Genomic DNA, 20,963 nt, shown 5'->3' with positions numbered 1-20,963 from the left:
TACACACACACATCATTTAATTGAGAGTAGTATCATCAATTCAAAATATTGAGCAGACAATATCTTCCTATGTCAAGAGTGGATTGACCATGTGACCTAAAAATCAATAGGGGTCATCAACTCCTGAAGATGTACCAGTGTACCAAGTTTGATGTCTGTCAAGCAAAGAGTTCTCAAGATATTGAACGGACAGTATATTCCTATGTCCAATTTGACCCTTGACTTTTGACCATGTGACCTTAAAATAATTAGTAGTCATCTTCTCCTGAAGATGTACCAGTGTACCAAGTTTGATGTCTGTCAAGCAAAGGGTTCTCAAGATATTGAGCGGACAGTATATTCCTATGTACAGTTTAACCCTTGACCTTTGACCACGCGACCTCAAAATCAATAGTTGTCATCTTCTCCTGAAGATGTACCAGTGTACCAAGTTTAAAGTCTGTCAAGCAAAGGGTTCTCAAGATATGGAGCTGACAGTATATTCCGATGTCCAGTTTGACCCTTGACCTTTGACCATGTGATCTGAAAATCAATAGGGGTCGTCTTCTCCTGAAGACGTACCAGTGTACCAAGTTTGATGTCTGTCAAGAAAAAGGTTCTCAAGATACTGAGCAGACAGTATATTCCCATGTCAAGTTTGACCCTTGACTTTTGACCATGTGACCTCAAAATCATTCGGGGTCATCTTCTCTTAAAGGTGTACCAGTGTATCAAGTTTGATGTCTGTCAAGCAAAGGGTTCTCGAGATATTTAACGGACAGTATATTCCTATGTCCAGTTTGACCCTTGACCTTTGACCATATGACCTCAAAATCAATAGGGGTCATCTACTCCTTAGGATGTACCAGTGTGCCAAGTTTGATGTCTCTCAAGCAAAGGGTTCTCAAGATATTGAGCGGACATTATATTCCTATGTCCAGAGTAAATTGACCCTTGACCTTTTGACCTGAAAAACAATAGGGATCCTCTTCTACTCATAACTAACCCACATATGAAATATCATTATCATCAAGTGAATGGTTCTCAAAATATTGAGCGGACAACACATGGTCTACAGACCGACTGACAGGTGCAAAACAATATGCCCCCTCTTTTTCAAAGGGGGGCATAAAAATATCTTTCGTTTAAATGTGTCTGTTAAAAGAGATATCCAATAGTTTTTTTTTAAATTAATGATATTTAAAGTTAATGCTCGGGGGTGTAAAATTTCGTGTCAATTTTGTTACATCTCTCTTACCGCTTTGTTTAGATACATGAGGGAAACTTCGATAAAGGTGTTCTACTTATAGCAAGTATAGATGTCTTAATACTGTTTTCATAACAGTGGAGTATCAAAATCTAAATTAATTGTTAAAAAAATAATCATCCTAATTCAATCTACGCTTTCGTGTCAAAATGTTGCGTCTCTCCAGGGCTTGAAGCTAACTTTTTATGTCACAAGTCCAGTCGGACTGATGGGGTATAATTTCAACCAGTCCGTAGAAAATTTTACCAGTCCAACAGAGTTTTCCAGAATTAATTAAAGATATTCTGTTAATGTTATTAGAATGAAATTAAACTCAATATGCCTCAGACAATATTGTAACACTTAAATGTGGGATTTATATTTACGAATCAGATTCATCTGATATCTACAGATCGAAGCATTCCAAATGTGTGTATAAAATTTCATAAGTATATTTCCCAAAATGATGCTTTAGAAAATTAACCAGTCCCATCGGACTGACTATAACAAATGTCAGTCAGTCCGCCATACTTTTAACCAGTCACAGACTGATAGGCATATGTTAATTTCGAGCCCTGCTGTCTAAACCTGCCAAATATGAAACAAATGAATGACCAGGTGACAAACATTCTGTTTTTACGACATTCTCTGGTATTCGCTTTCATTTTCAGTAGAGACATGTGCACGTGTTGGATCAGTTCCAAGAAAATGATAGACGAGTCCAAGAGCCATAACTAAGTAAACAAGAGGTACTGTGAGCAATGCTCACAAAGAATACCCCCGCTTACCCCAATCTCCCAAAGGGTGTTGGTTAAAGGTATAAACTACCTCTTTTCTGAGTGTACATTTTCCTGCAAACTTCAGCGTCAACTTCTTATTTTCGCAAACTTCAGAATAAACTTCAGTATTATAATCCAAAAGGTATCTAGGAACGTGATGAAAAAAGCCGTTAAAGAATTTAAATGGAAACCATATTGCTACTTCGATGTCCAGTGCGCGTGACCTTTGACCTTTTGACCCCAAAATCTATAGGGAACATCTTCATCCCATGGGTAGTCCATATGTATGATATGGTGACTGTAGGTGGAAAGGATAACACTTTAGAGCCCGGAAACCATATTGCTACTTTAATGTCCAGTGCGCTTGACCTTTGGACCCCAAAATCGATAGAGAACATCTTCATCCCATGGGTAGTCCATATGTATGATATGGTGACTGTAGGTGGAAAGGATAACACTTTAGAGCCCGGAAACCATATTCCTACTTCGATGTACAGTGCGCTTGACCTTTGACCCCAAAATCGATAGGGAACATCTTCATCCCATGGGTAGTCCATATATATGATATGGTGATGGTAGGTGGAAAGGATAATGCTTTAGAGCCCGGAAACCATTGCGTCTACAGACGGACAACCCGATTCCAGTATACACCCCCCCCCCCACAACTTGTTGCGGGGGGGGGGGGGGGGGGGGGGGGGGGGGGGGGTATAATAAATATCTGCAAGAACAAAGGGGAAAAAATGCAGAAAACTGGACTGATGGACAGAGCAAAAACTTAAAGTCCCCTTCGACTTCGACGGTAGGGGACAAATAATTACTTTTCATTAAAATTCTATTCTATAATTCAAATGTCTTCCTTTCACAATGTTCAATAGATACAAAATCACAACAAAGATATTGACATATAAACAGACAGACAAGGTAATGTGACCCAGAATTCATAGGCATCTTCCTCTTATTGTAGATTATTTCTCTACACAGTTTGAAAACTGTACAGTGGAAAGTCTTTTGAGTTAATGCATCACAACAAAAATGTTGATGGACAGACAGACAGACAATGTGATTACTATAAGGCTACCGCATGAAATGCAGGGCCCAAATAGAATATAGTTTTAATTGCCCTATCAATAGTTATGTCCCATTAATAGTTATGAACAAACTTTAAGTTTCAGATTCCCAGGGAGGACAAAAACAATATGCCCTCCAAACTTCAATAAGGGGTACAGTATAAAAATATGAAAAGTTAACAAATAGATGCTATTGGTCAAAAACTCTAAACAAGTAAAAGAAATAAGATACTTTCAATAATCCATTGGACTCATCCATGGGAAAAACTGCAAAAATCTCAAAATAATGACAATACCTTGGCCACTCAGGTGACTTAAATCAATCATACCTTCTGGCCTCACATAAAGTATAGGCCATAAGAGGAGGGATCATAAACATCCATATAACACGCACTCCATAGGACTTGATCTTATCCATGTAGAACTGTAATCCTCCTGGTCTATATGTAGATGGAGGTGCAAAAGGTATAGAAATCTGAAAATTACAACAATGAAGTTTTATGAAAGGTTGCACTGCAGATCATAACAATGATGCCCATGGGCCACAATGCTTATCTGAGTTACCTTGGTCCTGCTGTTCTTCATCATAGATTCTTTCCCCCTCTTTGATTCCATGACAAATTTGACCCCACATTATGACCCAAACCTAGCAGCACGGAGTAATGATTTAACCAATATTGAATCCACACAACATCGGGATGCTTCATTCCATCAATATGACTAACATTATTGGCCTTTCTCTTCTAATGAAATATTTTTACCCCATGGCAAAAATTAAAAAGAAGTTTGTTTGTCAACGCGCGACCGACCCATTTTTCACTCCCCGACTTTAAAGTTTTTATTGACATAATTTCGGTCATATTTTCACCCCCTTCATTTTCCAACTTCCGTTTTCCTTTCAAGTTTCTATCTGCGTTTGGTTCATCTTCACAAGTCAAGGGTTATTGATTCTTAACCTCGCACGAACCCTTGACATCAGTCACCATTCAAAACATGGGTTTGGGACAGGGGATGACACAATATGCTAAAATTAAATCATCCATTGATATTCATCATTTAAAATGCAAGTTTGGAAATAGCAAAAACAGAAAGTAAACAATGGTCTTCATGGGGTACTTTTCTTAATTAACATAAAGAACATTGCATGATGTTTTTACTATGTAACGAGTTAATTAATCAATAGCCCTCGACTTGTGAAGATGCGTTTGGTTTGGTTTTTAGTTTTGTTCTTTGTGGCGTTTTGTAAATCGCCGTAATTTTAAGCGCTCAAATAATCGATTCGGCACATGGCATATTGGTAGATTTTAATCTATCCGACAAGGTATCAGTCGATAATTATGGACACAAACAACAGTGTCCGATGAAAACGTAAATGGATACCACGAATTCAGAAATGCCCACAATTTACCGAAATGCCAACAGAAATTAGTTATCGAAATACCACCAAAAAGTACCAAAATTCCCCTCTAATTATATACATTAATGCATATTTTTTAAAAGTTTATATATGTTAACCTTTTATGAGAAAACATTATTAAAATTTAGGTGTTCAATTCTCGCATTCACGATGTTTCAAAGAAAGATAACTCTTGCAAAATTTATACATGTATATCACTGATGACTTTTCCCCCTATACAATATTTGTTTGAATTGCAAACAATCTAATTAAAATTAGATCCTTTGATCCTTGTGTAGCGATATACGTAAGCGGATCAAAGGACCTAATTTTAATTCGATTGAATTGCAAAATATATCTGAATGTTGATTTAATTCAACTTGAGCAATGTATATATATAAAATGGTTGAACACATTCTTCTAAATGAAAGAAAAATAAAATGAGTTACCTTCCTTAGATTGACACAAATTCTAATAACAAGACTCTTTTTATGCTATTTTTTCTTCAGAGGCAGTATTTTACACATTGAATCAATCCCTAATCTTTCAATTTAACTTTAAAAAATGGGTCAAAGACTCAATTGGCCGGGTTGCAATATTTAGAGTAAATAATTTGGGTAGAGATTTATTTGGTGGTAGTTATCTGGAGGACTGTTATGATTTGTTATGGCCTTAGTGTTGAAGGAGGCAGAATCGTAAAGTAAATTATCAAAACGAGTTTTGACGAGTGGAAAAAATGTTAGTTCCGTATTGGTAACGTGAGCGGACACAATTGTTTCCGGATACAGGGACGGATTTTTGTCTTGTAAAAATGCCGATATATATATAAAAAAAAAAAAAAACATCACATATTGCAGCAGGGCTTTTATTGATTAATCAAAAAAACATGATACAGTGCTCCAAGTCGCATCTGCTATCAGGTCGCATTATGGCGACCTAAAAATATTTCTGGTCGCCATTTTCAAATTTCTAGTCGCCATGTTCAAAATTTCTACTCGCCATAGTAAAAGCTTTTGTAAATATAAGACTTACAAGGTTTTTTTTAAAATATGAATATCTTGCAAGTAAAAAATCAACACCATGTATACATTTTGTTTGTTTATATTTTGAAACTGAATAGAAATGTACTGTGAAACATGCTGGATGTTAACAAGTCAAGTATTTACTCTGGCAAAAGTTGTATTGCATTGGGTCATCCTGTATATTTTACAGTACGCTTCTGGAGAAGAAACCAAGCGTTCTACACAAGGATTTGCTTTAAAGTTATCAATAAGTGGGCCTTCACTGCTTATCATGTTATGCGAATAAGATTAAGAGCTCCTAGTTTTGTTGGATCTTTTGCTGAACAATTAGTACCAGTATCAACAAGAGGTACTGTGAGCAATGCTCACTAAGAATACCTCCCGCTTACCCCAATCTCCCAAAGGGTGTTGGTAATAGGTATAAACTACCTCTTTTCTGAGTGTAAAAAACAAATGGCATGACAAACCGAACCATATTGCTACTTCGATGTCCAGTGCGCGTGACCTTTGACCTCAAAATCGATAGGGAACATCTTCATCCCATGGGTAGTCCATATGTATGATATGGTGACGGTAGGTGGAAAGGATAATGCTTTAGAGTCCGGAAACCATTGCGTCTACAGACGGACGGACAGACAGACGGACAACCCGATTCCAGTATCCCCCCCCCCCCCCCCCCCCCCCCACAACTTGTTGCGGGGGGTATAATAAGAACACTACATCCCGAGTTTGATTGTCTTTGAAAATTAACAGAAACAGTTGCCCCGCTCGACTTACTGCTAATAATGCCGTCACGGACAATGACATGTCTCTTACTGTTACCGTGAATACTCACATTTCCACGTTTGAAAGATGTACACTCGGTCGTGGCGAAATAGGACAATGGATGTCTAGAAATTGTGGACGTTTCAGGCTTATTGGCCTCACAAATTCTGCAAAACATTTTGCCATCACGAAAATTTCTTTCGCCATTTCAGGACTGGGGTTCTTCCTTTATTTTTGCATTTCTCTTTAGACATTGCTACGCCATCTTTTGATGCAAAACTTTCCCCGTGTGATTCTTGAATTTCTTTGTTACATGTACAAGGCTGAGGCTTCTGTTTTTTACTATTGATAAATCCAAAGTGCTCTAAACCTCGTTTTCCCGCCATCTTGATTGTTTTGACCGAGACTAAAAATATTTATTCAGACTTCCGATCCCGATTCTAAAATTTTACTGGTTGCCCAAATTTTCTTCACTCGCGAAAATGTGACTTAATTATAATCTCTAGTCTAAAATTGATTTTCTGGTCGCAAATGCGACCGTTTTACTCGCAACTAGGAGCACTGCCTGATATATGTAATATTAAGTAATAATAACTAAAATGAACAATGACTTGTATATGATTATATGATAAAGAAACAGAATTTCTCTATTTATATTGCAAATTTACAACTCATGCCCAGAAAATTTGACATTCATATATAATTGAATTTTTCCTCAGAGGTAGTGCAACTAAATTTAACCACAAAAGATAATCTCACTTAACTTTTTCAAGTTGAACTCTATTTTTAGTAACAACTTTTTGCTGTAGCGCCCATATTCGACAAAGGTCAGACTTCAAAAAAGCAAGTGCATAACTTCAATATATATACTTACTTTCTGCAAAGTTTCAAGGTTGTACATTAAAAACTGTAGGAGGAGTTGATTTCAAAAAATTTCCCCAACCGCCCGCCCACCCGCACTTCACCATACTATAGACCGGATTTGCACTTCGTGCAACCCGGCCAAAAATTGGAATTGGAAAAAGGGGAATTTCGTTAATTCTAATGATGCCCATTAGAACTAACGAAATTCCCTTTTTCCAATTCCAATTTTCTGTATTTCTGGAGGCATTTCAGTATAGCCAAAACAAAAATAATTACTTTGTTCTCAAGCCAGTTTTGTGGGAAAAAAATCAGTATATGCACCCAGGGGTGCATGAGCCGAGTTGCATGGGCTGCATTGTAAAGCCAGGAATGATGTGGCATATTTATAATTGTGAAGAACTAATTTCAGTTTTAAACTTTTCGAGTTACTGTCCAGAAACCATATTTGTCTGGAGTTTTCAATCTATATTCGGTCACTGTGACTTTGACCTTTGTTCTCCAAAATCAATAGGGGCCTTACTTTGCTGGTATCCAACAATATATCCAAGTTTCATTTGATTCAAATTAAAAAATTTCGAGTTATCCTCCGGAAACAAAATTTTTTTGGAATTTTTAATCTATTTTCGGTCACTGTGACCTTGACCTTTGACCTATTTTCTCCAAAATCAATAGGGGTCTTCCTTACCTGGTACATAACAATATCTTTAAGTATCATTTGATTCGGATTTAAACTTTCGGAGTTATCATCTGGAAACCAAATTTTTCTGAAAGTTTCATTCTATATTCGGTCACTGACCCCTTGACCTTTGACCTTTTTTTCTCCAAAATCAATAGGGGTCTTCCTTACCTGGTACCCAACAAAATATCAAAGTTTCATTTGATTCAGATTTAAACTTTCGGAGTTATCATCCGGAAACCAAATTTTTCTGAAATTTTCAATCTATATTCGGTCACTGTGACCTTGACCTTTGTTCTCCAAAATCAATAGGGGTCTTCCTTACCTGGTACCCAACAATATATCCAAGTTTCATTTGATTCAGATTTAAACTTTCGGAGTTATCATCCGGAAACCAAATTTTTCTGAAATTTTTAATCTATATTCGGTCACTGTGACCTTGACCTTTGTTCTCCAAAATCAATAGGGGTCTTCCTTACCTGGTACCCAACAATATATCCAAGTTTCATTTGATTCAGATTTAAACTTTCGGAGTTATCATCCGGAAACCAATTGTTGACGCCCAACTGTATCACCAAACCAATAGCCGAGTTCAACTTCGTTGCAACTCGGCTATTAAATGAGGGAGAGAGGCCCCCCTTTTTTTTACCTCATGAAAAACAGATGAGGGATTTTTTTTTTATTTCAAAACTCACATTTTTTAATCCATTCGTCAATAAACATTGACCAAAGAAATCAAGAACATTATTTCCTTCTCTTCTTTTTTTCTCTTGCATTTTCTACATTCTTTTGTGTGGCAACTGGTGATTAGCCATACAGCTTTCACAAGTGTTAATTATAAACCCCTTCAATGCTCAACTGTGTCATTATACTGTACAGTAAAAGCAAATTGGAGGGAATATACCAGCACTAAAACACAGGGTTTTGACACAATATGAGTAAACTGTTATATATAGTATATATACCAGTTTGCTCAGATTGTGTCAAAACCCTGAGTGAATCAGATAACGCATTATAATTTCTGTTACATGTGTATGTTTTACAAAATGGAGTTGAGAGATGAAAATAACAAAATTATTTATATTTTTTATTTATATGTGCATAATTGCTGTAACCCTATGTCATCTTTGTGTTTAAAGGCGTAAATTGCGTATCAAAACATGCCATTCAGATTTCAGCGTTTCTACTTTCCTTTGATATGGTACTCAATTTTGCTGAGTTCTTTCATTTTATTTCAGCACATACCGTCCTTTATCGTCATTTGGGCGAGGTACATTATCGATTATCTCTAGAACTTATCGTAAACCCCAAAACGTTCTCCTAAAATCATCCATCATTGTTTGGACAAAATGCTGTGGCAAAGGCGACAACACGGGCTAGATATGGGGGCCACCATTACTCAAACCAAACTGTATATGTATGGCACGATTTAAGTCCAAAACTCGATCTCCGACTTATTATTTATTTTGAAAATTATTTACATACCGGTTAACTAATTCTTTCAATTCAACTAATCTATCGTTTATCGGTAAAATTTGAAATACGAACCAATTTAATATTGAAATATTCATATGTATACCGGCTGAAATATATTTCATAAAAGATTGAATATTGTTAACAGATAATTTAGATCATCATTTTTGACTTTTAAAAACTCGATTGTTGATACAATGAATTATACTGGAATCCCACAATAACAGTTTTCATGAGGCGCGTACCACTAAGTAAACATGGTGTCAGGTACTGGTAATTAGGAGACCACAATATTGCTTAGGTAAACAAGTGATCATTGCCCATTATAGATCAAGGGTTGCGTTTAAACCCCAGATATAGCTTGGATATTGAGCACCTCATAATTATTAATTTCTCAAAACATTTTTCGAAACATAGGTAAAAACACTAGAGCATTGACTTGAAATTGTCAACTGATTCCGACAAAAATTTGTACCGACTTACAAGCGGGTCAATAGCAAATTCCCACAAAATAACCTTAACAAGAGCAACGCCAACGTGGTATAATACGCCCGTAGATTTTGCTCAAGGAAAACATATTTTAGTGGGATTCATATTTTAGTGAAGTTAGCACTGTCCTCTGTGAGCTAATTCATTATCATAGTGATAAAATATACCAAGTTATAATATCCAGGAGCTTACGGTTCGGTTTGTATCCTGCCCACAAGGTTTTCCTTATAAGTGATACTACGACCTTGACCTTTGACCTTGAAAAACAATAGGCACCTTCCTCTCATCATGATGATCAAATATACCAAGTTATAATATCCTGGAGCTTACGGTTCGGTTTGTATCCTGCCCACAAGGTTTTCCTAAAAAGTGATACTACGACCTTGACCTTGAAAAACAATAGGCATCTTCCTCTCATCATGGTAATCAAATATACCAAGTTATAATATCCTGGAGCTTACAGTTCGGTTTGTATCCTGCCCACAAGGTTTTCCTAATAAGTGATACTACGACCTTGACCTTTGACCTCTCACCTTGAGAAACAATAGGCATCTTCCTCTCATCATGGTGATCAAATGTACCAAGTTGTAAAGCCCTAGAGCTTATGGTTCAGTCTGTATCCTGCCCACAAGGTCCGGACAGACGGACAACGCCATACCATAATATGTCCCGTCTTCGACGGGCGTATAAAAAATACAACCGACTTATAGGCGGACTGATTTATAGGGGAGTATATACGGTAGGTCGTAGTGCGTAAATCCAGCTGTTAACTGCACTTGTCTTCCTCCAAGAGGCAGCCTTTGACTAAATATCAGGGCAATATTTGTGTCCGTAATAAAAATAAAAGCCCGGAAAACTGTTTCACCTATTTTTTCCAACCAGCCAGCCAGATAGATGCACGGACAGTGCCATAACATAATATGTCCCGTCTAATGACGGATCTTTAAAAGAGGGGGGCCTCCCTAACTTATTTCTTTTTGACAAAACTGGCCTGAGAACCAGGTGGCCTTAGATTTAATTCCAAGAACTTGTTACACCATCTAAGGATGCTTGCTTGTTAATCAGATATGATTTTGTAATAAAAATTATTTAAAGATAACTCCAAATAGACTGGGAGACTTAGTCTCTAACATAACCCCAAATAGGCTGGGAGACTTACTCTGTAACATGCATGTGATGTGTACGAGCAATTTCAACCCTATTCATGTTGTAACGCCTCTACATTAAAATTCACAATGAAAACTGTACATATTTTCAGGTCTAGCATTATGAATTCAGTCTAACAGCTGATCGATTCACTCAAATTAAAGTCCACTGTTTTGATTGCATAACACACTTAATCTGTAAACTAAAAAATCCAAGGCTGCCTTTAAGAAAGCTATATCAAATCATAATTTGAAGAATCCAATACTTATATTTGAAGTATACATGCAACGTACAGGTAACTCTCGAATTATCGTCACTCAATTCATCGACATTTTCGTTATAACGCCGCATTTTTCTAGGAACATTTTTCCTGTTACTTAAAACTCTCGTTAAAACGCCAAATTCGCTATCGCCATTTGCCACAGTGTTTTCATTACAAAAGTCTAATTCAACATGTCAATTATTTTGATAAACCGCCATGGGTGCATGTGGTCAATGAAGCAGTAAATTGGTCATTATAAATCTCCGGCGTACACCTGGACAGAAGGATCCCAGTAATTGCTGTATTGATTAAATAAGAAAATTACTCGAGATGAACTGCAGTCAAGTTGTTTATACATCATAGAAACACGTTTTCAATTAGCTATGGCTTCGCCACGAAAGAGGGTCCTGTTAAATTTCGATGAGAAAAAGCAAATCATTACGTACCAAGGACATATCATCCAAAATGTACCCATCAGGATATTGCAAATCATTTTTCTGTTTTATGGGAAAAGTCTATAAAAAGAAGGACAGTGGGCGACATCTTAGCAGCAAATGATGCAATTCTTGCCGACCCTGACCCAATCTCTGAAGGCTCGCCTGCCAGGAAATGGCACCGCAGTGCACTTAATACCGACTTAGAAAAGGCGTTGTTTATGTGGTTTACGCAAGTCAGGACAAAAACATTCCTGATACCGGGGATATGATAATTGAAAAGGAAAAACAGTATGGTGCAGAGCTAGGAATATCCAATTTCAAATATTCTGAAGGGTGGCTAACTCGTTTCAAACAACGTCATGGAATTTCTTCCAGAATTATAAGCGGTGAAATTGCCGGAATTGACGTGAGCTTGATTATTGATGGTCGGAAAGAGGCAATAGAAGTAATGAAAAATTATGATTTGAAAGATATTTATAACATAGACGAGACAGGATTGTTTTACCGAATGTTACCCGATCGCTCACTTACATAAGTATTGTAAATAGAGGAAAGATAACTCTTACATATAAAAGAACGGTAACTCTATTTCTTCAAGACGGCAGTAATTCAATTCATCGCCAAATTCGTTATAATGCCAAAATTTCATAAGAACAAAAGGTGGCGGTTTATCGAGAGTTGACTGTAATTAATTAAGTCATAGCAAATACATAACATTGTAGCAGTGTAAGACAGAAAAATCTCGCACAGCTTTTTCACATGGCTATGACGGTCTCACACTGGCGATTATGTGAGATTAACAATCCTAGGCCACATAGTGTGCAAGATCTTATGTTTGCTCAAAACACCAATCTATCTAAATGTATTGCCAAATTAAATTGTACAATGAAGCTAGCAAGAAAGAAAGTTCATAGACAAGATGCCTACACTATAATGTGCATCACAAATGATGGACAGGATGATAACACAGCACTCTACTTAAACTTACCTCTGCAGTAAATTCAAGGTTGAATTCCTTTGCTTTTTGAATGAGGATATTGTTGACTTTGATGGTGGACTGATGAACTATCAACTAAATAAAATACATAAAAATTAATTACTTGCAAACATCGGATAATTGAATATTCAACATTATTATATAGCTAATAAATAGTCTAATATAAAATCTGCGTAAAATCTAGAGAATGTTAGCGTTCAATATCCTTAGAATTCATTCACCGCTAACTTTGCATTGCGTAAATTATATGCGCCCCAAACATTCCGAGTACACGTGTTCAATATTGATGTTACCGTAACGACATAAACAAGCCAAAATGGCAGACGACAGTCCTCCGAATATGACAGAGCCGGTATTTGATATTTACTTAAGCAAAATGTTATACTGTACATAAATTATGATGTCCCCATTCACAAAATCAATTTGCTTCATGCATTAATGACAGGTTAAATATTGAACAGTTAAGAAATGCATGCTGTTATTGATAAATTCTCGTCTATTTTGGAGTAGTTTGAGTAAAAAGGGAGATAATTTAACAACTAAATACTTTAGCTATATAATAAAAGGGTTATTGAACTTATATAGGTGAATATAAGAGCATCGCTTTCAAAATAACATCGAAGGCTTGTGCATTTTCACAGCCAACTCGTGCCAATATTCACCAATATAAGTTCAATAACCCTATATTATAGAGTAGAAATATTATCTTATCAATTTAATATACCTCATTCAAAACTCAAGACCATGGTAAGCTCCCAAGAGATAAAAATTTCAGTGTGCCCACAACATATTCAAGAAGCCCACAAATTCGTAGCAATTTTGCCCACAAATAGATATTTACATGATTATAGTTTCTTGCAACAAGAGGCCCACGGACCTTAAAGGGAGTCTCATATTTGCATTTAAGCCTAAATATGGAGTCCTTTGTGAACATTTTTATAACATGAAGTAGGTGTCTCTACCAAAATTGTGAAATTCATGGCTCCTGGGTCAAGGTTTTTTTTCAAAAACAATATCCTTGCCTAACAATACAATATGTATCACGATACTTTCAAGATGCTATGAATAACAATAAATGATTGTTTTCTTTTGCTGTTTTCCGCCACTCAACACTTTTTCACTTATCTGGTGGTACCCAGTTTTTATTGGTGGAATAGAGACTCATATACAATGTACCTGGAAAGAGACCACCTACCTTCCGAAAGTAAACTGGGATACTTTCTCACATTCCGGCGCGAGCGGAATTCAAACCCATGCTGAGCAGAGGCAGTGTGATTTTGAGCGCGATGCTCTAATCACTCGACCACAGAGGCCCCATAAATGAACAATTTCACTACTATTGGCAACATTTAATTGCACCTTACTATTATAACTGCATGTTTTTCTTTAAACAGATCAAAACATCAACATGATCTACCATTTCCTTCCATTGCACAGAATCCAAAATGCTCCCAAATTGGATATTTATTGGTTGCAGTGGGAACAAGAGGCCCCTTGGCCACATCGTTCACCTGAGTCACCATGGCTCATAATTAAAGATTTTCTCTAATGTGGCCCCAACCTACCCCCCGATTTACAAGCTTAAATCTGCACTATGTCAGGAAGTTTTCATACAAATGTAAACTTCTATAGCCAAATGGTTCTTGAAAAGAAGATTTTTAAAGAGTTTCCCTATATATATCTATGTAAAACTTTGATCTCTTATTGTGGCCCCATCTTACCCCCAGGGACCATGATTTTTACAAACTTGAATCTCCACTATATCAGGAAACTTTCATACAAAGGTAAACTTCTTTGGCCCAATGGTTCTTAAGAAGATTTTTATCTATTTATCAATATTTACAAGATTAATTCCTCTACGTAGCCATATCCCCCACCGCCGCAAAAAAAGTTGAAGCACAAAAGTCCCATAACTCCAATAAAATTTGTCAAATCAAAATGACGACGTAATATGATCAACTAAATATAGCGACTAACAATCCTACACAATTTGAACAAAATCCGTTGAGCTGTTTTGGAGGAGTAGCGTCCACAAAGTGTTCCTATAGTGTAGCATGTACAAATTCAACAAAGTCCCATAACTCCTGTAAAAATTCTCGAATCAAAATGGTGGCGTAGTATGATCAATTACATGTGGTGACTAACAATCCTACAAAATATGAACAAAATCCGTTAAGCGGTTTCAGTGGAGTTGCGTCCACAAAGTGTTCCTATAGTGTAGCATGCACTAATTCAACAAAGTCCTATAACTCCTGTAAAAATTGTCAAATGAAAATGGCGGCGTAGCATGATCAACTACACATGGTGACTAACAATCCTACAAAATATGAACAAAATCCATTGGGCGGTCTCTGAGGAATTGCGTCCACAAAGCGAAGTGGGACACATGGACACCGGTATTTCTATGTCGCCTTCCGTGTTGCGGTGGGGGACAAAAACTTTGATCACCTATTCTGGCCCCATCCTAGCCCCAGGGGTCATGAGTTTAACAAACTTGAATCTACACTATGTCAGGAAGTTTTCATGTAAATCTCAGCTTTTCTGGATCAGTGCTTGAGAAGAAGATTTTTAAAGATTTCCTTATATATTTGTATGTTATACTTTCATCCCTTATTGTGGCCCCATGTTACCACCAGGGGCCAGGATTTCAATAAACTTGAGTCTCCACTATGTCAGGAAGCTTTCATGTAAATTTCCACTTTCCTGGCCGAGTAGTTCTTAGATCTTTAAAGATTTTCCCTATATATTTGTAAGTAAAACTTTGATCCCCTATTGTGGCCCTATCCTATCCCCGGGGGCCATGAGTTTAACAAACTTGAATCTGCACTATGTCAGAAAGCTTATATGTAAGTTTGAACTTTCCTAGCCCTGTGGTTCTTGAAAAGACAATTTTTAAAGATTTTCCCTTTATATTTGTATGTAAAATAACTCTTCACTTTTGGGAGATAAAATATTGCACCATTGAAGTCTTCATTTGAACGGAAAAATAAGTGATGGTTTATTTCATGGAATTTACATAATTAGACGGTATTTAAAGTAATACAGCATTAATAGTGATACAGATTTGCTTTCATAGTCAACTAAACTGATTTGAAGCAATTGTCAAATAAGTGCACAGAACCAGCTGAAGCTGAAAGTAAATTTCCAGAAATGAATTATGAAGGACTACTCCGAGATTCGGTGAAGACGTCAGTCCAAATATTCAGCCAAGCCAAATCTCAGCTGAGATTACTAGATGCTTAGGAGTAGAGAAGAATACTAAGGGCTATTCCAGCAAAAAAAAAATCAGTATATGCACCCAGGGGTGCATGAGGCGAGTTGCATGGGATACATTGTAAAGCCAGGAATAATGTAGCATATTTATAATTGTGAAGAACTAATTTCAGTTTTAAACTTTTCGAGTTACTGTGCAGAAACCATATTTGTTTGAAGTTTTCAATCTATATTCGGTCACTGCGACTTTGACCTTTGACCTATTTTCTCCAAAATCAATAGGGGTCTTCCTTACCTGGTACATAACAATATCTTTAAGTATCATTTGATTCGGATTTAAACTTTCTGAGTTATCATCCGGAAACCAAATATTTCTGAAATTTTCATTCTATATTCGGTCACTGTGACCTTGACCTTTGACCTTTTTTCTCCAAAATCAACAGGGGTTTTCCTTACCTGGTACCCAACAATATATCCAAGTTTCATTTGATTCGGATTTAAACTTTCGGAGTTATCATCTGGAAACCAAATTTTTCTGAAATTTTCATTTTATATTCGGTCACTGTGACCTTGACCTCCAAAATTAATAGGGGTCTTCCTTCCCTGGTACCCAACAACATGTCAAAGTTTCATTTGATTCGAATTTAAACTTTCGTAGTTATCATCCAGAAACCAAATTTTTCTGAAATTTTCTTTGTATTTTCAGTCAGTGACCTTGACCTTTGTTCTCCAAAATCAATAAGGGTCTTCCTTACCTAGTATCCAACAATATATCCAAGTTTCATTTGATTCAGATTTAAACTTCCGGACTTATCATCCGGAAACCAAAATTTTCATTTTATTTTCGGTCACTGTGACCTTGACCTTTGACCCTTTTTCTCCAAAATCAATAGGGGTTTTCCTTACCTGGTACCTAACAATATATCAAAGTTTCATTTGATTAGATTGTAAACTTTTCGAGTTATCATCCGGAAACCAATTGTTGACGCCCAATCGCCCACATCACAAAACCAATAGCCGAGTTCAACTTCGTTGCAACTCGGCTAAAAATATAGGGGGGGGGGCCACTTTAGTTTTAAGACAGCCACCCATACAATTAAATTTTCCTCTGCCACCACCACCCATACAATTAGATTCTCCCCTGCCGCCACCACCACCCATACAATTCAATACTTTCATTTAACGTAACAAATGGATTAACCATATGATATTTTAGAACTTAATTCTAGTTTATATTTTTAAAAATGCAAAAAATCTAAACAATAAAATGTCTTTCTTAAATAAATATATTCAGCCAAGCCAAATCTCAGCCGAGATTACTAGATGCTTAGGAGTAGAGAAGAATACTAAGGGCTATTCCAGCAAAAAAAAATGTAGGGGGGAGGGAAGGCACTTTATTTTTAAGACAGCCACCCATGCATACAATTAAATTTTCCTCTGTTACCACCACCCATACAATTAGATTCTCCCCTGCCACCACCACCCATACAATTCAATACTTTCATTTAACATAACAAATGGATCAACCATATGATATTTTGGAACTTAATTCTAGTTTATATTTTTAAAAATGCAAAAAATATAAACAATAAAATGGTCTTTCTTTGTTGTTTTATCGGGAGATGAAGGTAGCAATCATTGCAGAAAAAACTACATATTTTGGTTTCCAATGCAATTTTGGTAGGGAGAAAAAAGGATGATCTCAGCATATAAAATGAAAGAAAAAATGCAATTAATTCTGTATACTCTGGAAACATGCGAGTTGTAGAAACCTAAGCTCTGTTTGCGTATTATAAAAGAACAGTTTCACTAGACTAATGGTGTGGGATATTGTCATATCATTTCTGGACTAGATGTGCATGTCCTTTTTACTCATGTCATGATCTGGGTGCTTGTTAATTGTTGAAATAACAAGAAGTTGGTTTTTTTAATGATATAAAACTAAATAAAATATGAATATATTATACCACTTCAAATTTAAATTCACATATATTGTTACTCTCTTTGTTGCTTTTAAAAGACATGTGTCTTATTACATCAGTTACAATATGTATACATAAAATGGCATTGTATAGTGGTGTACAAATTCAAGCAAGCAACGGAAAAGAACTTTTCAACGAGTTAGGTTTTCTCGCAACTTAAGTACAAGACATAGATATTTCCCTAAATCACAAAGTGTATGCATATAGGTTGTGACTTTTTTCCTTTGACTTTTCCCACTACAATTTCTCGTACAGGAAACTCGCGAATATTCCATTTAAAATTTCAGTCCCAAGCATAATATTTACCTGATTTATATTGCAATCAGGCAAATTTTCCACTCTGTTAAACGTAATGGTATACCAGGTGGGAGATTTCATATCCGAATTACACCGCACGTCTCGAAGTCTGTCGAAATTCACACCTTCGGAAACAACGGTTGTGATTCCCTGATCCTTGATTTTGTTAAATAAACAACAACTCAGGTTTTGGTAATTAACCTCACACGACGCTGCATGTTAATTACACGTTAACCAATTGATAGCTTGGGTATAATAATTCATTCAGAGTGCCGATTAAACAAGATCACCGCCGAACTATTACCTGTGCATTTTAAAACGAAAGTGTTAGGGGCGATAATTTCCAGAATAGTCATGCTCGACTGAAATCGAAAGTAGGAATCGCGTTGTAATCAAAAAAATGTACAGTCGTTTCATAAAGGTGAAATTACACAGAAAGGTTGTAAAACTGTAAAACTCATGATCGTTGGTTGCGTTAAGACAGGTGGTCGTTTAGGACAGGTACAATAGGTTGGGTAACGCCTTGGAGGGGAAAAGTTTACGGTAACATTGAGTTATCTGCCCATTTGTCAATCTTTTTTCCGTACTTAAGTTAATGTAGAATGGCTCCGCATTTCTTCTTTTGTAATAAAAGAAACGTAACGCGATACGTTTTCATTTTTATCATAATTCACAGGCACCCATGTTTTTTATTTAACCTGGAAGACAACCACCCATACAAATATATTTTCCCAAATCACCCCACCCATCCTAAAAAAAATATCGACTGCCATGAGCTATAAAATCTAGAAAAAATATCCTCTTCTGAATATCTAAGCTAAATGTTCAGCAACAGTATAAACAAGATGCGTTCTTAAAACTTCACTGCCTTCAAAAGTGTATGCACTGATGAAAGGCTTTAAATTATAGGTGTATTAACATTAAAACATCAAACGATAGAACTAATTAGGACACATTCTAAAGTAATAACCCTGGGTTATGAAATTCACCATTTTTTGTACATCCCTTTTCTGCTATTACTAAGTATGCATTTAGCTTTTATACAGTATCAGCAAACTTACACATACATACTATACATACTATATACTAAGTTTGGCCCCACCCAGGGGTCATAACCCTTACTCTGGAGAAAATCAAATTTATAATTTTGGTATAAGACTACCTGTTCTATCCATTTAGCACTATATACCAAGTTTGGCCCCATCCTGGGGTCAGAACCCCTACCCCGGGGATCATGAAATTTACAATTTTGGTAGAGGTCTTCCTGCTCTACATCACCATGCATTTAGTTTTTCTTACATGGGTGCAGTTCTTGAGAAGAAGATTTTTAAAAATTGGTCAATTTTGGACACTTTTTGCCCCACCCCTAATGTTTCATACCAAATTTGAAAAGAATTGGAATGATAGTCATCAAGAAGAAGGTAAAAATGTCCATTGTTCACACATTTAATAACTGACCATTTTGGCCCTACCCCGATACCAAAACCCCTACCCCAGGGATCATCACAGAAGTAGGTATAGTTTCTACTGTCATCTGGCCCAGAAAATAGATAATTTCAGCAGGGGTCCGAAAATCTGGCATTCAAATAAGGAATATATAAGCAAATCAAAACTACGTTTAATTTGATCCGAAATTGCTTTGTGTTATATGACAGGAGCGTGAAGTTGGCATAAAATTGCCAAAAATGCCAAAATCAATGAAAAATTTCATAAATTCAGGGTGTTTTCCTTTCAGAAAACATACAGTCCATGCGTCGAGAAAATTCATATTCAAATACATTTTTCGTCTTCTCTTAATACACAATATATATTAATTGCATTTTGATCGACGGATGGGCACACCTTTTCCTAAGCAATAATCTGGATCAAATTTAACAGTTATCAAACTCGTTTTAAAAAATGGCGGGAAAAACTCTTATTCATGATGTAATAATGCTATAAAATTAGATATAACTTTGATTTAAGTTACACAAATGTACCTTGTTCTTTACAATTTTGGTAAAGGACTACCTGCTTTTTCTAAATATTTATTTAGTTTCAATATAGTATCAACATCACTAAACAAGATGTTATTTAAGTGTTTTACACATAAACACTATATACCAAGTTTGGCCCTGCCTTGGGGTCAGAAACCCTGCCCTGGGGGTCAGAACCCCTACCCCGGGGGTCATGAAATTTACAATTTTGGTAGAGACCTTCCTGCTTTCCATCACCATGCATTTAGTTTCTCCTACACATGCGGTTCTTGAGAAGATTTTTGAAAATTGGTCAATTTGGGGTACTTTTTGCCCAGACCTTAAGGCCCAAGGGGTGCTGAAGATCTGAAATTTACAATTTATGTCCCCCTTCCCCCAAAGATACTTCATACCAAATTTGAAAAGAATTCGATTGGTATATTCAAGAAGTTAAAAATGTTCAATTGTTAACACACGACGACAACCAATTGCAATAGGTCACCTGAATTTTCTAAGTTGACCTAAAAAAGCATTCTGAGAGTATTGCATGGTAATACATAGTCCTCTACCGGTTACCAAAATTATTGTACCACAATAATATTCAAAGTTCATTATGTAGGTTATGGTAAAAGGGATAATTGGGGAACCAGGATAGGAATGGTCGGAAATCAACTACAATTCAAGTAGAGACTAGACAAGGAAACAAGAGGCCCATGGGCAACATTGTTCACCTGAGGCACCTTGGCCCATATCTGAAGACTTTCCATATGTATTTGCATGTAAAACCAGTCCCTATTGTGGCCCCAACCTACCCCTGGAGGCCATGATTTTTACAAACATGAAAGTGCACTATGTCAGAAAGCTTTCATGTAAATGTCAACTTCTTTTGCCAAAAGGTTCTTGAGAAGAATATTTTTA

The 20,963-nt window shown here is 36.4% G+C and overlaps 1 protein-coding gene across 1 annotated transcript in view; it reads right to left on the bottom strand.

Moving 5' to 3' along the window:
* The window catches only part of LOC125647623 (uncharacterized), a 243,738-nt gene that overhangs the window by 131,958 nt on the left and 90,817 nt on the right, over nt 1-20,963 (bottom strand). Inside the window, exons 12-13 of the mRNA XM_056143955.1 lie at nt 12,590-12,673; nt 3,401-3,546 (exon numbers count right to left, since the gene is read on the bottom strand). Coding sequence (XP_055999930.1) covers nt 3,401-3,546; nt 12,590-12,673 — 230 coding nt within the window. The remainder of the gene's footprint in view (nt 1-3,400; nt 3,547-12,589; nt 12,674-20,963) is intronic.

Source organism: Ostrea edulis, chromosome 1, assembly GCF_947568905.1.
Source record: "Ostrea edulis chromosome 1, xbOstEdul1.1, whole genome shotgun sequence".
In the NCBI taxonomy this organism is placed as follows: Eukaryota; Metazoa; Mollusca; class Bivalvia; order Ostreida; family Ostreidae; genus Ostrea; species Ostrea edulis.
The sequence above is the reverse complement of the archived record's forward strand: the minus strand, read 5'-3'. Positions and strand labels throughout refer to the sequence as shown.